Raw genomic sequence first — 14,988 nt, 5'->3', positions numbered from 1 at the left:
CCTGGGTTCAAGTGATTCTCCTGCCTCAGCCTCCCGAGTAGCTAGGATTATAGGCGTGTACTACCACACCCAGCTAATTTTTTATATTTTTAGTAGAGATGGGGTTTCACCATGTTGATCAGGCTGGTCTCGAACTCCAGACCTCAGGTGATCCACCCACCTTGGCCTCCCAAAGTGCTGGGATTACAGACGTGAGCCACCGCGCCCAGCCTGCTGTGGCCCTTTCAAACACCTTTTTCACAGTGTCTGTACTTCCTTAACTGGACATCACTAGATCCCACAGTTCGAAGATGTTAAATTTGAAGCAGCAAGTCTGTTGTCTGAGTTATACTGTCAAGAGGTAAGAACATATTCAGGTTTCTGAAAGCAAAGTATTCTCTCTCCCAGTTGCTAAGATGTGAAAGCACATCGGCACATTGGGGTTCCAGGAGTCGGAATCCCTCCTTTTAATTTTTTTTGGTCGGGGGAAGGACAGGGTCTCACTCTCACCCAGGCTGGAGTGCATGGCACAATCATGGCTCACTACAGCCTTGAACTCCTGGGCTTAAATGATCCTTCCACCTCAGCCTCCCGAGTAGCTGGGACTATAGGCGTGCACCACCATGCCTGGCTGATTTTTTAATTTATTGTAGAGGTGGTCTTGCCCCGGTTGGTCTCAAACTCCTGGTCTCAAGCAATCCTCCCCCCCTCAACCTCCCAAAGTGCCAAAACTATACACAGGAACCACCATGCCCAGCCTTTCTGGCTGTTAACACTTGAGATTACCTTCCTGCCTCTTATGCCCCAGCCCCAGGGCTTTGGTGGGTAGTCACCTGCTAAAAAGGGCGGGCAGCTTCCTTTTCTGCGGAAGGCTGTTAGAGAGATCAGCCTGTGCCTCGCCTGACAAGTCTGTACAGTTTCTCTTCTTAATCTGGTTCCTGATTTCAGTTGTAGCTGAAATTTGCCTTCCTCCCACCTCGGAATGATGACGAGTAAGGTGGCCTTGGCGGCAGGGAATGTGTGCGCTTCACACCCCGATGCCTCTCTCTGCTCTGAGAACATAAAAGATGGGAACTGATGTGACTGTTTAGAATTTTGAACTGAAACTACTTTCAGTCCAGTTGAATGAGAAGTTGTTTTAAGAGTGATGCAGAAACTTCCCAGCCAGTGAGTCCAATAAAACATCTTTTTTTGCTTTTAATAAAGTAAATTGGCAACCCCAAAAAATCCTTTAGTAAGCGTGAACAGGAACTGCCTTCTGGCACCGCAGCTGCTGCTAAGGAATCCGTCTTGATTGCCGCCTTTTTTTTTTTTTTTTTTTTTTTTTTTAAGCTTCCCAAACGTGACTATTTCCTTTCAGAATTCCGTCGATGCAGCAAAGCCGCTGCTTCGGAAGGCGATCCAGATCTCACAGCAGACCCCATACTGGCACTGCCGTCTGCTCTTCCAGCTCGCTGTGAGTACCACGGCCCAGGCACAAGGGTGCCCGGCAGGCGCCATGACCCCGTGGCCCACCTGCCCCATGTGCAAAGAACAGCAGAGCCCACAACGAGGAGACCCTCTTAGGCTGCCACACAGGGCAGGTGGGGACATAGGGACATTTCCTTAACCTGCTCACATGCCCCCTCCAGCCTCCATCCTTGATAGCATCCCCAGCTTGAGCCTAGCTCTCGGCAGCACCCAGGGATGAGTGGTGGGAGTGCAGGTCTCCCCTGGGACCGACATTGACAGTGGGCCTGCTGCTTGTTAGGTGCCTTTGGGTTCCCCTCCCTCCCAGCCATTTTCATCTCATCTTTGGCCTGCACTCATTGAAATCCCAGGAACGTTTCCTGCCAGAGACCTGCTGTGGGTTTTTTTTAGGAGCTACACTGACATTCCAAGGGGCTGCCTATCAGGCCACGAATGTCCACATCAAACCTTGTTTCCCACGTGGGGCTCTCGCTTTCAGGAGCTGCTGGGGCACAGCTTTATCCTGAGATCCACACAGTTCCCCCTCATTCCCTCTTCAGCCCCCCTAGATGTAGGTGGTCCCCTGGTCCCTAAGCTCCACGATGCTTGGTTGTCGGGGAACTCTCTGAACTGGGCCTTCCCGGCTGGAGTGGAGGGGCCAGCAAGCTTCACTGTGTGGGACACCTCTCCTGTCCTGGGCTCCATCCACACCTCCGAACTGGGCACCCTCAGGCATCCCCTCCCTGGCGACCCCCAGCCTCTCTCTCCCATGACCCAGCCTGCCCTCCAGGCCACCACTTAGCTACCTCCCATGATACCCACCTAAGCAAGCAGTGTGTGCACCCTGGGTAGAGAATGCCTCCAGCTGAGCTGCTCACCCCAGGAGGGTCTGGCTGAGAAAACACCCCACAGGGAAGAGCTCACACAGCAGTCAGGGCTCCCAAGGCCCTCTTCCCCCAGGCCTGTTGAGAAGCCACGTGCATACGCTGTCTTCTTCTGTCTCCCCGTGCACACTTGTGCCCATTAGCAGACAAAGGAGCAGGCCAGGCCGTGAGTCACCTGCCCAAGGTCACAGAGTTGGCAGGCGCACCTAGGGGTCAAGTTCTCCACCATGGCCCCGCAGGTGTTGCCTTGCAGGGTCAAACCAGGCATGTGCCTCCTTTTCCACCTGTTGAGGCTTTCACACTTGCCTCTGAGGGAGTCCCTCCTTGTAGGCCCTGGAGCACACTGACATCCCACTGAAGACGGACCCCACAGGCACCCACAAAGCGCTCAGAACAGCCCTAGGTGCTCACACAGCCCTGAGGGTCTGTGACATGAGCCTTGGCTGCTGGTTCTATGCTCCATTAAGTTTAGACAGTGCCTACTGCAGGCACCATTCAGTTTAGATGACATGTATATCACAGGCCAACTGGAGCTGTGCACCCAAAGCAATGTTGAGATAATTTGGTTAATATCGCTCAGAACTGACACAGCCAGTTTCATTGAGGCGGGGAGGTTTGGTTGAGTTTGCTAACAAAGTACAAAGGCCAGGTACCATAAAACTGATGGGTTTGGCAGCAAAAGTCACTGCTCTCTCTGCTTTTTAGCAACTGCACACGCTTGAGAAGGACCTTGTGTCAGCCTGCGACCTCCTGGGTGTGGGGGCCGAGTACGCCCGGGTGGTGGGATCCGAGTACACACGGTAGGCACCCGCTCCCCTCCTTCCCTCCTGTTCTCTTAACATAGAAGGGGCTTGACCATCTTGGTCCAGGACAAAGAATAGAAATGGCATTTCAGGCCAGGTGTGGTGGCTCACAGTATATTCCCAGCACTTTGGGAGGCCAAGGTAGGAGAATCACTTGAGCCCAGGAGTTCAAGACCAGCCTGGGCAACATAGTGAAACCCCATCTCTACAAAAAATCCAAAAATTAGGCACCATGAGGTGCAGGTTTGAGCCTGACGTTTAAGCCTGCCCACTGGCCCCCACCCTGTGTGTCCATCACTGCCAAGTTTTTTTCTAGAGATAGGGTCTCACCATGTTGCCCAGGCTGGTCTCAAACTCCTGACCTCAAGTGATCTGCCCATCTTGGCCTACCAGAGTGCTGGGATTACAGGCATGAGTCATTGCACCCTGCCACTTTCTGGATTTTTCACATGAGTGCATCTAAGCTATGCAAGAAAAATAAATATAGGCTGGGCGTAGTAGATCACTTGAGGTCAGGAGTTCGAGACCAGCCTGGCTAATATGGTGAAACCCCATCTGTACTAAAAATAAAAAAATTAGCCGGGCGTGGTGGCACATCCCAGCTATTCAGGAGGCTGAGGCAGGAGAATCGCTTGAACCTGGGAGGCAGAGGTTGCAGTGAACCAAGATTACACCACTGCACTCCAGCCTGGGTGACAGAGCGAAACTCTGTCTAAAAAAATATATAGATACAATAGGATAAAATAGAGCAGTCTTGTAAATATAACAAACTTCATCCGGGACCATTCACTGTTGTCCACTGAACTGTCTCCCGAGGTGGCACATTAGGTCCTGTGAGCCTTGGGGCAGTCACAGTCATCCCGGGAGGCCCCTGGGCCTTCTGGGACCTGACCCCCGCCTCTGTTTTGCAGGGCGCTGTTCCTCCTCAGCAAGGGGATGGTAAGTTGAGGTTGGGCATGACTGGATGCGGCTGGTGTTGTGGAGGTGAGGCAGGGCCCCCGCAGAGTCTGCTCAGACCCCACTCGCTCTCCATGGCGTCGCCCCTCAGGCACCCAGACCCTCAGGCACAGTGAGCAGCCTAGAGGGTGAGGCCTGGGCCTTGCAGGGTTCAGGAGGGAAGCTCAGGCTCCACCCCATGGGATTCATGCTGAGGCAGAATCCTAGTTAGGAGCTGCCTGGGCCGGGGTTTCAGGCTGGCCTTGCCCTCTGGGTTGGTGGCAGCAGTCCCAGGGCAAGTGGGCAGCCCTGTGCTCCTGGTCCAGGAAGGGCCTCTGCAAGCCACGTACCCCATGCCTGCACCTCTCCCTCCCCAGCTGCTGCTGATGGAGCGCAAACTACAGGAGGTGCACCCACTGCTGACCCTCTGTGGGCAGATCGTGGAGAACTGGCAGGGGAACCCCATCCAGAAAGAGTCGCTGCGTGTCTTCTTCCTGGTGCTCCAGGTCACCCACTATCTGGATGCTGGGCAGGTGTGTGGCGCCTCTCCGGCGAGCTGATGGTTGCAACCAGTGGGTATGGGTGGCACCCAGGCCAATGGGTCTTGGGCTGTGAGGTCAGCTGTGTCATGGCCTTACCTTGTCACACAGCAGGGCTGTCATTCCGGCCCTGGACACACACACTCTTGGCCTGCTCTGGTGCGAGTGCGGGCACCATTGTGCCTGCCTGGTGTGCTGGTGCCAGGAAGCATGGTCTGTCCCGGCCACCCCACCACCCTTTGGGAGTATGATGTGTGACATTGCATATACTCAGTGTGTGGACGCTCAGAGATTCCAATTGCAGTTCAGGGAATCATGAGAATAAAGCAGGGATGTGCTAGGGTGGTGCCTGTACACAGCAGATGCCCAAGTGGTATCTGTCTGGGCCTCCTGCTGTGGGGTTGAGCAGGGACTGATGTGTCCAGCTGTGTCCGAGACTGGACTCTGTGACCCCACCATGGGTGGGGAACGGCTGTGTTTGAGCTCCTCGTCTCTGCTTGTGTGACAGCCTTGACCCTTCAGGGGCTGGGAGCTTCCCTGTGCCCCTCAGACCTACCCCTCTTGCCATGGGCTACAGGCGAGCCTCTCCACAGGGCTTGGTAAGGGGGTTCCCCAGTTCCCCCATCCATACCTGTCATTGCCCATTGGGTGAAGCACTGCACTTGGCACATAGGGACACAGAGCAGACTGTAGCCACACTTCTCTCGGGGTGCCAGGGCTGCAGAGACGCCCCTCGGGGCTTCAGGATGAGATGGGCCAGTCAGTAAGGGCCACAGCGCCTGCGAGACTTCTGGGCCAGGAGGCCCCCTCCCACCCCCTACAAAGCACACGGGTCTGGCTACAGGAAGGCCAGGAGCAGCTCCAGCAGGGTCTGGACAGGCCTCTCCTGAGCCTTGGTGTTGGGCCCAGCACTGGACAGTGGACAAACTTCAGTCCCATAGCTGCCTGCCTGGCCCTGCCCCGAGAGCCCAGCTGATCCATGGGAGTACGGTGGGGGTGGGTCCATCTTGCAGGAGGTGGCCATGGCAGAAGGGGAAGGCAGGTGCTCCCTGGAGGAAGGGGCAGGGGTGGCTGGGCTGGACCTGGCCTCCTGAGAGGCCGGGCTCAGGTGGGCACTCAGGTGTGGGTGCCGCGCAGGTGAAGAGCGTGAAGCCGTGTCTGAAGCAGCTGCAGCAGTGCATCCAGACCATCTCCACACTGCACGACGACGAGATCCTGCCCAGCAACCCCGCCGACCTCTTCCACTGGCTGCCCAAGGAGCACATGTGTGTGCTCGTCTACCTGGTGCGTCCTGCCGGGGCCAGGGCTGGGGGCAGGGGCGGGGTGAGGGAGACGGTCCTGGTAACCCCTGCTGTCTGGTCTTGTCACCAGGTGACTGTGATGCACTCCATGCAGGCGGGCTACCTGGAGAAGGCACAGAAGTACACAGACAAGGCTCTCATGCAGCTGGAGAAGCTGAAGAGTAAGTCAGGTGCTCGGCTGGCCACGTGGCCACGGTGCGCCCTGGCGGACGGCCTGGCCAGATGCTGGCTGTGCCAAGTCCCAGTGACCCTGTGTGACTGCGCTGCCTTGCCTGGTAGGTCTCGTCACCCCGGTTGATAAATGCTGGTAACCAGCATCGGAGCAGAGCAGACCGGCCAGGGGTGGGAGGTACCCCCCTGAGTGGTCAGGGTCCTTGTGTCCAGTTATGCTCAGTTGAAACAGGTGGTGGCTGCTTTTCCCGATTATTATCAATGTTATGATTGGGACACTTGGAATGAGGCCGGGATTAGAATTCAGTCCTCACTGACCACCAGCATGTCCTTTGGAAGTCTTGAGTTCTTTCCAAATGCTCAACTGTCTAATCCGTCCAGGGACCTTTGACTAGCACAAACCCAGAGCAGATATCTCCGGCCGGTGCAGTGTGCCTGATAGTCTGCCTGTTTGCACCCTCATGAGTGCTGCTGGGGCAGAAGGCCTCAGAGCCAAGCCAGCTTGGAGCCCGAGAGGCCTGTGCTGCTCTTTGTCCTGTTCCCGTGTGAGGTTGGCTGCTTGGGGCTGCCAGGAGGCAGGGCCCGTCCCAGGTCCCCCCACCCCCTGCCTGAGGCTCTGTTGCATGGTCTCATGATCCATGGTGGTTTCCACATTTCTAGAACCTGCTGTGTCCACAAGCTATTGAGCATATAGGGTGAGGGGTCAGGGTCAGAGCCGACCCCTCTTGGAACACTGTGGGAACCAACCTCTAGCTCCCGCTCCATCTTCTCACATGGACACCAAGACATACTCCCTCACTTAGAGTGTGTAGTGGGGACTGGGGAGATGACGGGGTGGGTGCCTGGCCAGTATGGCAGGAGACAGGAATGAGGTGGGGGTGTGGGGGGCTGGGGGTGGTGCCTCCTCCAGCCTCCCCTGCCTGCTCATCCCCGGCTCTCGCCCGCAGTGCTGGACTGCAGCCCCATCCTGTCGTCCTTCCAAGTGATCCTGCTGGAGCACATCATCATGTGCCGCCTCGTCACAGGCCACAAGGCCACGGCGCTTCAGGAGGTAAGGCTAGGCGGTGCACAAGGGGCGGGAAGGCCCAGGAGTTTGTTGGGTCTCAGCAGTGTCAGACAAGAGACTGAATTCGCCAAGTGCCCACTGGCCAGTTCAGCCAACGCTAGCCCATCCTGCTGTCTCGCTGTCACCCAGCGTTTCTCAGCCCTGCATAGGCACCACTGATCAGAGAATCTCATACAAAAACTAGTGGAGGCCAGGTGTGGTGACTCACGCCTGTCATCCCAGCACTTTGGAGGCTGAGGCGGGTGGATCATTGAGGTCAGGAGTTTGAGACCAGCCTGGCCAACATGGCGAAACCCGTCTCTACTGAAAATACAAAAATTAGCCAGGTGTGGTGGCAGGCGCCTATAATCCCACTGTTACTTGAAAGGCTAAGGCGGGCGAATCACTTGAACCTGGGAGGTGCAGGTTGCAGTGAGCCAAGATCATACCATAACTGCACTCGAACCTGGGCAACAGAGTGAGATTCCGTCTCAAAAAAAAACCAAACAAACTAATGGGCCATGGCTTAAAAGCTTGCATGCCAAGAGAATAGCATACATGGTCTCTGGAAATTTGGGGGTCCCTTGATAGTGATTCTTATACCCCACCCTGCCGTTAGGAACACTCTCTACCCCCAGTGCCCACCCTCCTGAGAGGGGATGGGGGCCTTGAGTAGGCCAGAGATCCTTTACGGCCCAGACACCTGTTGGACAGGGTGGAGGAGGCGAGTAACAGACAAGGGTCCTTGTCCACAGTGGGGTCCAGGCTGCCCTTTGCCCTCATGGGGGATGTGTCTGCTGGGGCTTTGTACCCCAGTTTGGGCAGACAGGACATGGGCTCACCCACCAGGTATGGGGTCTCCCCAGTGCTGCTCAGACGCCAGGTCCCAGGTTGCAGACTTGTGACGGCAGCACACACTCTCCCGGCAGATCTCCCAGGTCTGCCAGCTGTGCCAGCAGTCCCCCCGGCTCTTCTCCAACCACGCAGCACAGCTGCACACACTGCTGGTGAGTAACCCTGTGACGGCACCCCAGGAGAATCCAGAATGTTCCCAGTAAGTAAGCACCTAACCAGATCGAGAACATTCCCAGCGAAGAACCCCCTGACAGCACCCTAATCGGAATCTGGAATGTTCCCATAGGTAATCATGTAACCTCCCCAGGCAGGATCCGGAATGCTTCCAGTGAGCATCCTGTCCCACCCCACGTTGGCTTGGGTCTGAAAGACGGGGACAGTGAGCATGTTACCTGCCTCGCAGCTGACTCGGTAGAGCCATTGTCATACTCCAGGGCAGCCGTATAGGCCCCTGGCACACAGAATGGTCTCTGATCTGAGTCCTCAGTGGGACCTCCCTGGGGGCCGGCCCTGATGACAACACCACCTTCTTCCAGGGCCTGTACTGTGTCTCTGTCAACTGCATGGACAACGCGGAAGCCCAGTTCACCACAGCCCTTCGGGTAAGGTGCCGGCCCTCCTTGCTGCTGGGGCAGGCCACACTTCTGAGTAAGGAGTCGGGTGTGGTCTGTGATGAGGACAGCTGTTGTGCTGGGTCAGCTACGCAAAGCCACAGCACCAGAGGCGATGCACAGTCATCAGCCTTTGCCAGCCCTGGCAGTGACACACTGTTTATCCAGATAAGGGGGTGCCATGGGGCCAGGGGCTTCCTGAGCTGACCTGAGGGCAGACATGAGGGAGAGGTATGACATGTCTGGGGACGCTACTTTAGTGCCTCAGTGGGAGCTCTTGCGGCACCCACCCCCAAGGCTGGATTGGCTCCAGTGTCAGCTGACGACTCAGAGCCACCCTGGGTTCAGGGCTCCCCTGGAGAGTGATGGAGCTGGGCCACCCCCCAGGTGCTCTGTGGGCAGAGAAGGACTCCTGGCCTGAGACGGGGGCCATGCCAGGCCCTGGAAGAAGGCTGGAAGAAGCCCAGAGCAGGACCATCGTGTCCCCACCTCAGCCTCAACCTCCTCACAGGAAATAGGGCTATGGATGCCTTTTTCCTGGTGATTCTAGGAAGGGCCCTGAGGAGAGGTGTCAGGGAGCAGGGGCTGCTCTGTCTGCCACTCAAGCAAGGTCACCAGGGAGTCCTGTGTGCGCCCTGACTGTCGGTACTGCCACCCCTGCCACTGGCCTCAGGTGCACAGGAGCCCTGACATGCAGACAGCATGCTTAGGTGGGAAGGGCCGGCTCGGCACCCACTCCTCTGCCCCCTCGCCTCGCTCCCAGAACTGTGGCTCACTTTGATTGCAGCAGGGCCAGGATTCCCTTCGTGCCTCGCCATCCTGCCATCTCTTGTCTACGTCTCACTCCCCATAAGTGGTTGCTGCTGCTGGCTTGGTTCCACATCAAGCTTCCCAAGGCCATGTACCCTAAGGAGTCCTCACCCCAGGGTCGAAAGAGCTTCTTTTTCATGGCCCACCCAGGAGTGATGTGGCCAGGATGCAACCCCAACCCCGCTAACCCCGAACACACGCGCCGCCTCCTATGGCCCTGCAACAAATATCCCCCACCTTGCCGTGTCTCAGAGCCTCCGTGCTTGGTTCAGGAGATCCTCTGGACCTCCCGGCTGTGCAACAGGAGAGGGTCTGTGCCGGTGGGGTCTGTACTTCCTGGGCTCACTCCACTTCTTGCCCAGCACCACTGGGAACCAGGGTCTGGGCAGGGCTTGAGCCACATAGAGTGGTCCCTGTCTTGATGATCTCATTTCCCAGCAAGAGCCAGGGGCCATTGTCCATCCGCCACCTGTCATCCTCAGCATTCCTGGCCCCCGATATAGCATTACCCACCTCTGGAGCGGGGCCTGTGCTGGTCCCCTTTGGGACAATAGCTCCCCTCTTCCCCTCTTCCCCCCATGAAGAGTGATCCCCGCCCAGGACCAGCATGTACCTCGATGGCAGTGGACACCTGGGTCCCACAGGTTGCTGGCTGTGGCCTGGAGGAAGTGTCCACCAGGGCTCCGTCCTGAGACACAGCAGAAAATGGACCAAAACCCAACATGTTCTGAGGATGGGATCGGCGTGGCTGGTTTGTTTTTTTGAGACAGAATCTCTCTCTGTCACTCAGGCTGGAGTGCACTGGTGTGATCTCACCTCACTGCAACCTCCTCCTCCCCAGTTCAAGCAATTCTCCTGCCTCAACTTCCTGAGTAGCTGGGACTTTATGAGTGCAGGCGCATGCCACCACACCCAGCTATTTTTTGTATTTTTAGTAGAGATGGGGTTTCACCATGTTGGCCAAGATGGTCTCAACCTCTTGACTTCGTGATCCACCCGCCTCAGCCTCCCAAAGTGCTGGGATTACAGGCGTGAACCACTGCCCCCGGCCTCCGGTTTTCCTTTTCTCTGTTCTCTAACTGCTCCGTAAGGCAGACAATGGTTTATAATGAGAAGAATTTATAGCTGTGTTACCCTTGGGTTTAGGAGGCAAGGCAAGTGTATTTGAAATGAAAAGAACAAGTCTTTTCTGAAGTAGTCTCTGTGGAGATTGTGGGTGGCTCTGACACTGCCGTGTGGATCGAAGAACCCAGCCCAGCCTCCTGATGTCCCTGTCTCCCGTTCCAGCTCACCAACCACCAGGAGCTGTGGGCCTTCATCGTCACCAACCTGGCGAGTGTGTATATACGGGAAGGAAATAGGCACCAAGAGGTAGTAGGTGACATGCTTCATGTTTGGTATCCTTTCTCTGTTCTCTTCTTTTTGGGGAACCAGAGGGTTGTCCTGGGCACCAGCAAATCTCAGCAAACAGCAAACCCCAGGGTGTTCACCTTTTGAGGGATGGGCTGCACTTGACGAAGAGGCACACAGGGTGACCCAGAGGTGGATCGAGGGAGGCCAGGTCTGGGACAACAACATTCCTATAGCCACAGAACACCTCTCTCTGGCAAAGAAACCAACTGTATGAATCCCGCAGACAAAGTCTTGTAGCCCAAGCATTTTGCTCTAGGATGTCGGCCAGGCCTTGAGGCCCAATCCTAAGGGGCAGCAGCTGGGGCACCTTGTCCCCAGGTTGTACTGGTGCCCCTGCAGGGTCAGGGGCCCTCACTGGCTCGAGTGTTGGATAGGGGCGCCCAGGGTTGTCTTCATAGGCCAAGCACCCTCACGTGGACTTCTGAGCCAGTGCTCACAAGAGCCAGGTCCCCTCTGCAGTTCCTCTCAGCCCTAGGATCTTTCTCAGCCCTGGGATCCCCACTCAGCCCTAGGATCCTCTTATCAGCCCCCAGGATTCCCTCTTCAGCCCTGGGATCCCCCTCAGCTCTGGAATTCCCTCCTCAGCCCTGGGATCCCGCTCAGCCCTAGGATGTCCCTCAGTTCTAGTATCTCTTTGAACCCTTGGAGTCTGCCTCCAAAGTGTCTCAGGCCTGGGGCAGTGGCTCATGCCTGTAATCCCAGCACTTTGGGAAGCCAAGGCAGGAGAATCCCTTGAGGTCAGGAGTTAAAGACCTGGGCAACATAGTGAGACCCCATCTCCACAAAAAAAATTTTTTAATGACCCAGTATGGGTGTGTAGGCCTGTGGTCCCAACTACTTGGGAGGCTGAGACAGGAGAATCCCTTGAGCTAAGGAGGTTGAGGCTACAGTGAGCCATGATCCAGCCCTGGCTGGGTCATCTGATGCCAGATGTGGGCTCGCAGTGTTGAGGAGCCTGGCTCCCCTGAGCCTCTGCAGCCAGAGGGCATCTAAAATACTAGATCACACCCCCATCAGAGCCTCACGGGGTCCCTGCACCTCCAGAGAAATTTCATTCACCCCCACCAGCCCACAGGGCTCATGGGCCCCAGCCTGCCAATCTGCCCACTGCCCCTCATCGTCACTCTGACCACACAGAGACTTCCTGGACACCCAGGCCCCCGTCACCTACCACAGGACAGGGTGGCACAGGCAGGGCAGGTTGAGGGTGTGAGGGTCCTGCGCCTGGCCTTTCTCACCAGAGACCACTCTTGCTGGTCAGTCACCAGGCTCTACCTGATCAGCCACAGTCCCTACAGGAGTGTAGAGAAATGCCCGTGTACTGCAGTGCGTGGGGGGGACCTTTCGCCTGTGAAAATGCAGAATGGTGCTGACTGGTTCTTCCTCCCCTAGCTCTACAGTCTGCTGGAGAGGATCAACCCAGACCACAGCTTCCCTGTCAGGTGAGCCGCTCCAGGCGCCACTCCACACATGGCCTAGGCTCCCAGTGCTCTTTGAGTGGGGCCTCCGACTGCCTTTTGCACCCTGACACCCCACACCCCTCCTCACAGACAGTCTGCAGCAGGGGGCTCTTGGAAATCCCTCCCTTGCCGCCTGCCCACTGCCGTTTTGTGAACCTGCTGCTTTATCTAAATCCCCACCCCACGTGACGCTGCACTCTCCCTGCAGCTCACACTGCCTCCGAGCGGCTGCCTTCTATGTGCGCGGGCTCTTCTCCTTCTTCCAGGGACGCTACAATGAGGCCAAGTGAGTGCAGGGCAGAGGGCAGCGGGTGGGCTGTGCTCAGGGTGGCCCAGGCCCCGTCCTGTAGGCGTCAGCGTCTGCGTTCTCCTTGTCAGGCGATTTCTGCGGGAAACTCTGAAGATGTCCAATGCCGAGGACCTGAACCGGCTCACGGCCTGCTCCCTCGTGCTCCTGGGCCACATCTTCTACGTGCTGGGAAACCATCGAGTGAGTGCCCTGGCTTTGGTGCCTGTGGGGCTGGCTGAGGGACAGGAGCCAGCCAGCAGCCTAGGGGCCGCATGGCACTGTTCATTCTCTGCCCCTCGAAGAGTGTGTCTAGGTGGGCACCCTGGCTGCCAGTCTGGGCAGACAGGGGCAGGGGAGCTGGGTACCCACAAGAGGGTGTGGGGGCAGGCAGGAGGCCCAATGGGTGTGGCCTCAGACATCAGGCAGGCATAGCTCCAGGGGTCAGGGGAGCTGAAGCCAGGGCCAAAGAAGCTGCCCTGAGCTGGCAGGGGTGACACAGGCACCCCATCCTGTGGACACCCAAGGGGCTGGGAGCTACCTCCTCTCAGCCAGAATCCCAAACATTTCATCCTTGCCTGGCATGCTCAGCGTCCTCTCAGGATACAAGTGGCCCCTGGGATTGGTCCCCACCCAAAGCCAGCTGATCTCTGATGGGACCAGCCGCCTCAGTCCTTCCTGTCAATTCCTCACCTACTCTCACCCACCTGAGCTCACAAGGTCTTGAATTTTCTTTCCTTTTTTTTTTTAAATTTTGAGATGGAGTTTCACAGCCTTATGGCCCAGGCTGAAGTGGTGCAATGGTGCGATCTCTGCTCACCACAACCTCTGCCTCCCTGGTTCAACTGATTTTCCTGCCTCAGCCTCCCGAGTAGCTGGGATGACAGGCATGCACCACCACACCCAGCTAATCCTGTGTGTGGTTTTTGTTTTGTTTTGCTTTGTTTTGTTTTGAGACAGAGTCTCGCTGTGTTACCCAGTCTGGCGTTCAGTGGCATGATCTCTGCTCACTACAACTTCCATCTCCCAGGTTCAAGCGATTCTCCTGCCTCAGCTGCCCGAATAGCTGGGACTACAGGTGCACACCACCACGCCTCGGCTAATTTTTTGTATTTTTAGTAAAGACAGGGTTTCACCGTGTTAGGCAGGATGGTAATTTTGTATTTTTAGTAGAGACAGGGTTTATCCATGTTGGTCAGGCTGGTCTCGAACTGCCAACTTCAGGTGATCCACTTGCCTCAGCCTCCCAAATTGCTGGGATTATAGGCATGAGCCACCATGCCCAGCCTTTTTTGTTTGTTTATTTATTTTATTATTATTATTATTTTTTTTTTAATTTTATTTTTTATTTATTTATTTATTTTTTATTTTTTATTTTTTAGAAAATGTTTTGGCCAGGCACGATGGCTCACACCTATAATCCCAGCACTTTGGAGGCCGAGGCAGATGGATCACCTGAGGTCAGGAGTTCAAGACCAGCCTGGCCAACATAGTGAAACCCCATCTCTACTAAAAATACAAAAATAGTCGGGCATGGTGGTGGGCACCTGTAATTGCAGCTGCTTGGTAGACTGAGGCACGAGAATCACTTGAACCCAGGAGGCGGAGGTTGCAGTGAGCTGAGATTGTACCATTGCACTCCAGCCTGGGTGACAGAGTGAGACCCTGCCTCAAAAAAAAGAGAGATATTTTTGGGTTGGGCACTGTGGCTCATGCCTGTAATCACAGCACTTTTGGAGGCCGAGGTAACAGATCACCTGAGGTCAGGAGCTCAAGACCAGCCTGGCCAACATGGTAAAACCCCATCTCTACTTAAAATGCAAAAATTAGGGCCGGGTGCGGTGGCTCAAGCCTGTAATCCCAGCACTTTGGGAGGCCGAGGCGGGTGGATCACAAGGTCAAGAGATCGAGACCATCCTGGTCAACATGGTGAAACCCCGTCTCTACTAAAAATACAAAAAATTAGCTGGGCATGGTGGCGCGTGTCTGTAATCCCAGCTACTCAGGAGGCTGAGGCAGGAGAATTGCCTGAACCCAGGAGGCGGAGGTTGCGGTGAGCCGAGATCGTGCCATTGCACTCCAGCCTGGGTAACAAGAGCGAAACTCCGTCTCAAAAAAAAAAAAAAAAAAAAAAAATGCAAAAATTAGACATGGTTGTACACATCTGTAGTCCCAGCTACTTGGGAGGCTAAGACAGGAGAATTGCGTGAACCCAAGGAGGCGGAGGTTACAGTGAGCTGAGGTCACGCCACTACATTCCATCTAGCCTAGGTGAGAGCAAGACTCGTCTCAAAAAAAAAAAAAAGATGTTTTTGGCCAGACAGTGGCTCATTGCCTGTAATCCCATCACTTTGGGAGGCTGATGCGGAGACAGTCACTTGATCCCAGGAGTTCAAGACCACCAGCCTGGGCCACCTAGCACGTCTCTACTAAAAATACAAAAAAT

The 14,988-nt window shown here is 55.9% G+C and overlaps 1 protein-coding gene across 3 annotated transcripts in view; it reads left to right on the top strand.

The window, feature by feature from the left end:
• MAU2 (MAU2 sister chromatid cohesion factor) overlaps positions 1–14,988 on the top strand; it is a 35,080-nt gene that overhangs the window by 11,893 nt on the left and 8,199 nt on the right. Inside the window, exons 3-16 of one of the 3 annotated variants that reach the window (XM_032271252.1) lie at positions 275–340; positions 1,340–1,435; positions 3,018–3,112; positions 4,027–4,054; positions 4,429–4,584; positions 5,728–5,874; positions 5,962–6,052; positions 7,010–7,113; positions 8,037–8,114; positions 8,499–8,564; positions 10,671–10,757; positions 12,189–12,238; positions 12,465–12,542; positions 12,635–12,746. In XM_032271252.1, coding sequence (XP_032127143.1) covers positions 275–340; positions 1,340–1,435; positions 3,018–3,112; positions 4,027–4,054; positions 4,429–4,584; positions 5,728–5,874; positions 5,962–6,052; positions 7,010–7,113; positions 8,037–8,114; positions 8,499–8,564; positions 10,671–10,757; positions 12,189–12,238; positions 12,465–12,542; positions 12,635–12,746 — 1,254 coding nt within the window. The remainder of the gene's footprint in view (positions 1–274; positions 341–1,339; positions 1,436–3,017; positions 3,113–4,026; positions 4,055–4,428; positions 4,585–5,727; positions 5,875–5,961; positions 6,053–7,009; positions 7,114–8,036; positions 8,115–8,498; positions 8,565–10,670; positions 10,758–12,188; positions 12,239–12,464; positions 12,543–12,634; positions 12,747–14,988) is intronic. The other 2 variants (XM_032271253.1, XM_032271254.1) reach the window with 2 other exon arrangements.

This window comes from Sapajus apella, unplaced genomic scaffold (genome assembly GCF_009761245.1).
Source record: "Sapajus apella isolate SASKATOON/1434 unplaced genomic scaffold, GSC_monkey_1.0 scaffold227, whole genome shotgun sequence".
Lineage (NCBI taxonomy): Eukaryota > Metazoa > Chordata > Mammalia > Primates > Cebidae > Sapajus > Sapajus apella.
This window is presented reverse-complemented; position numbering and strand designations above follow the sequence as displayed.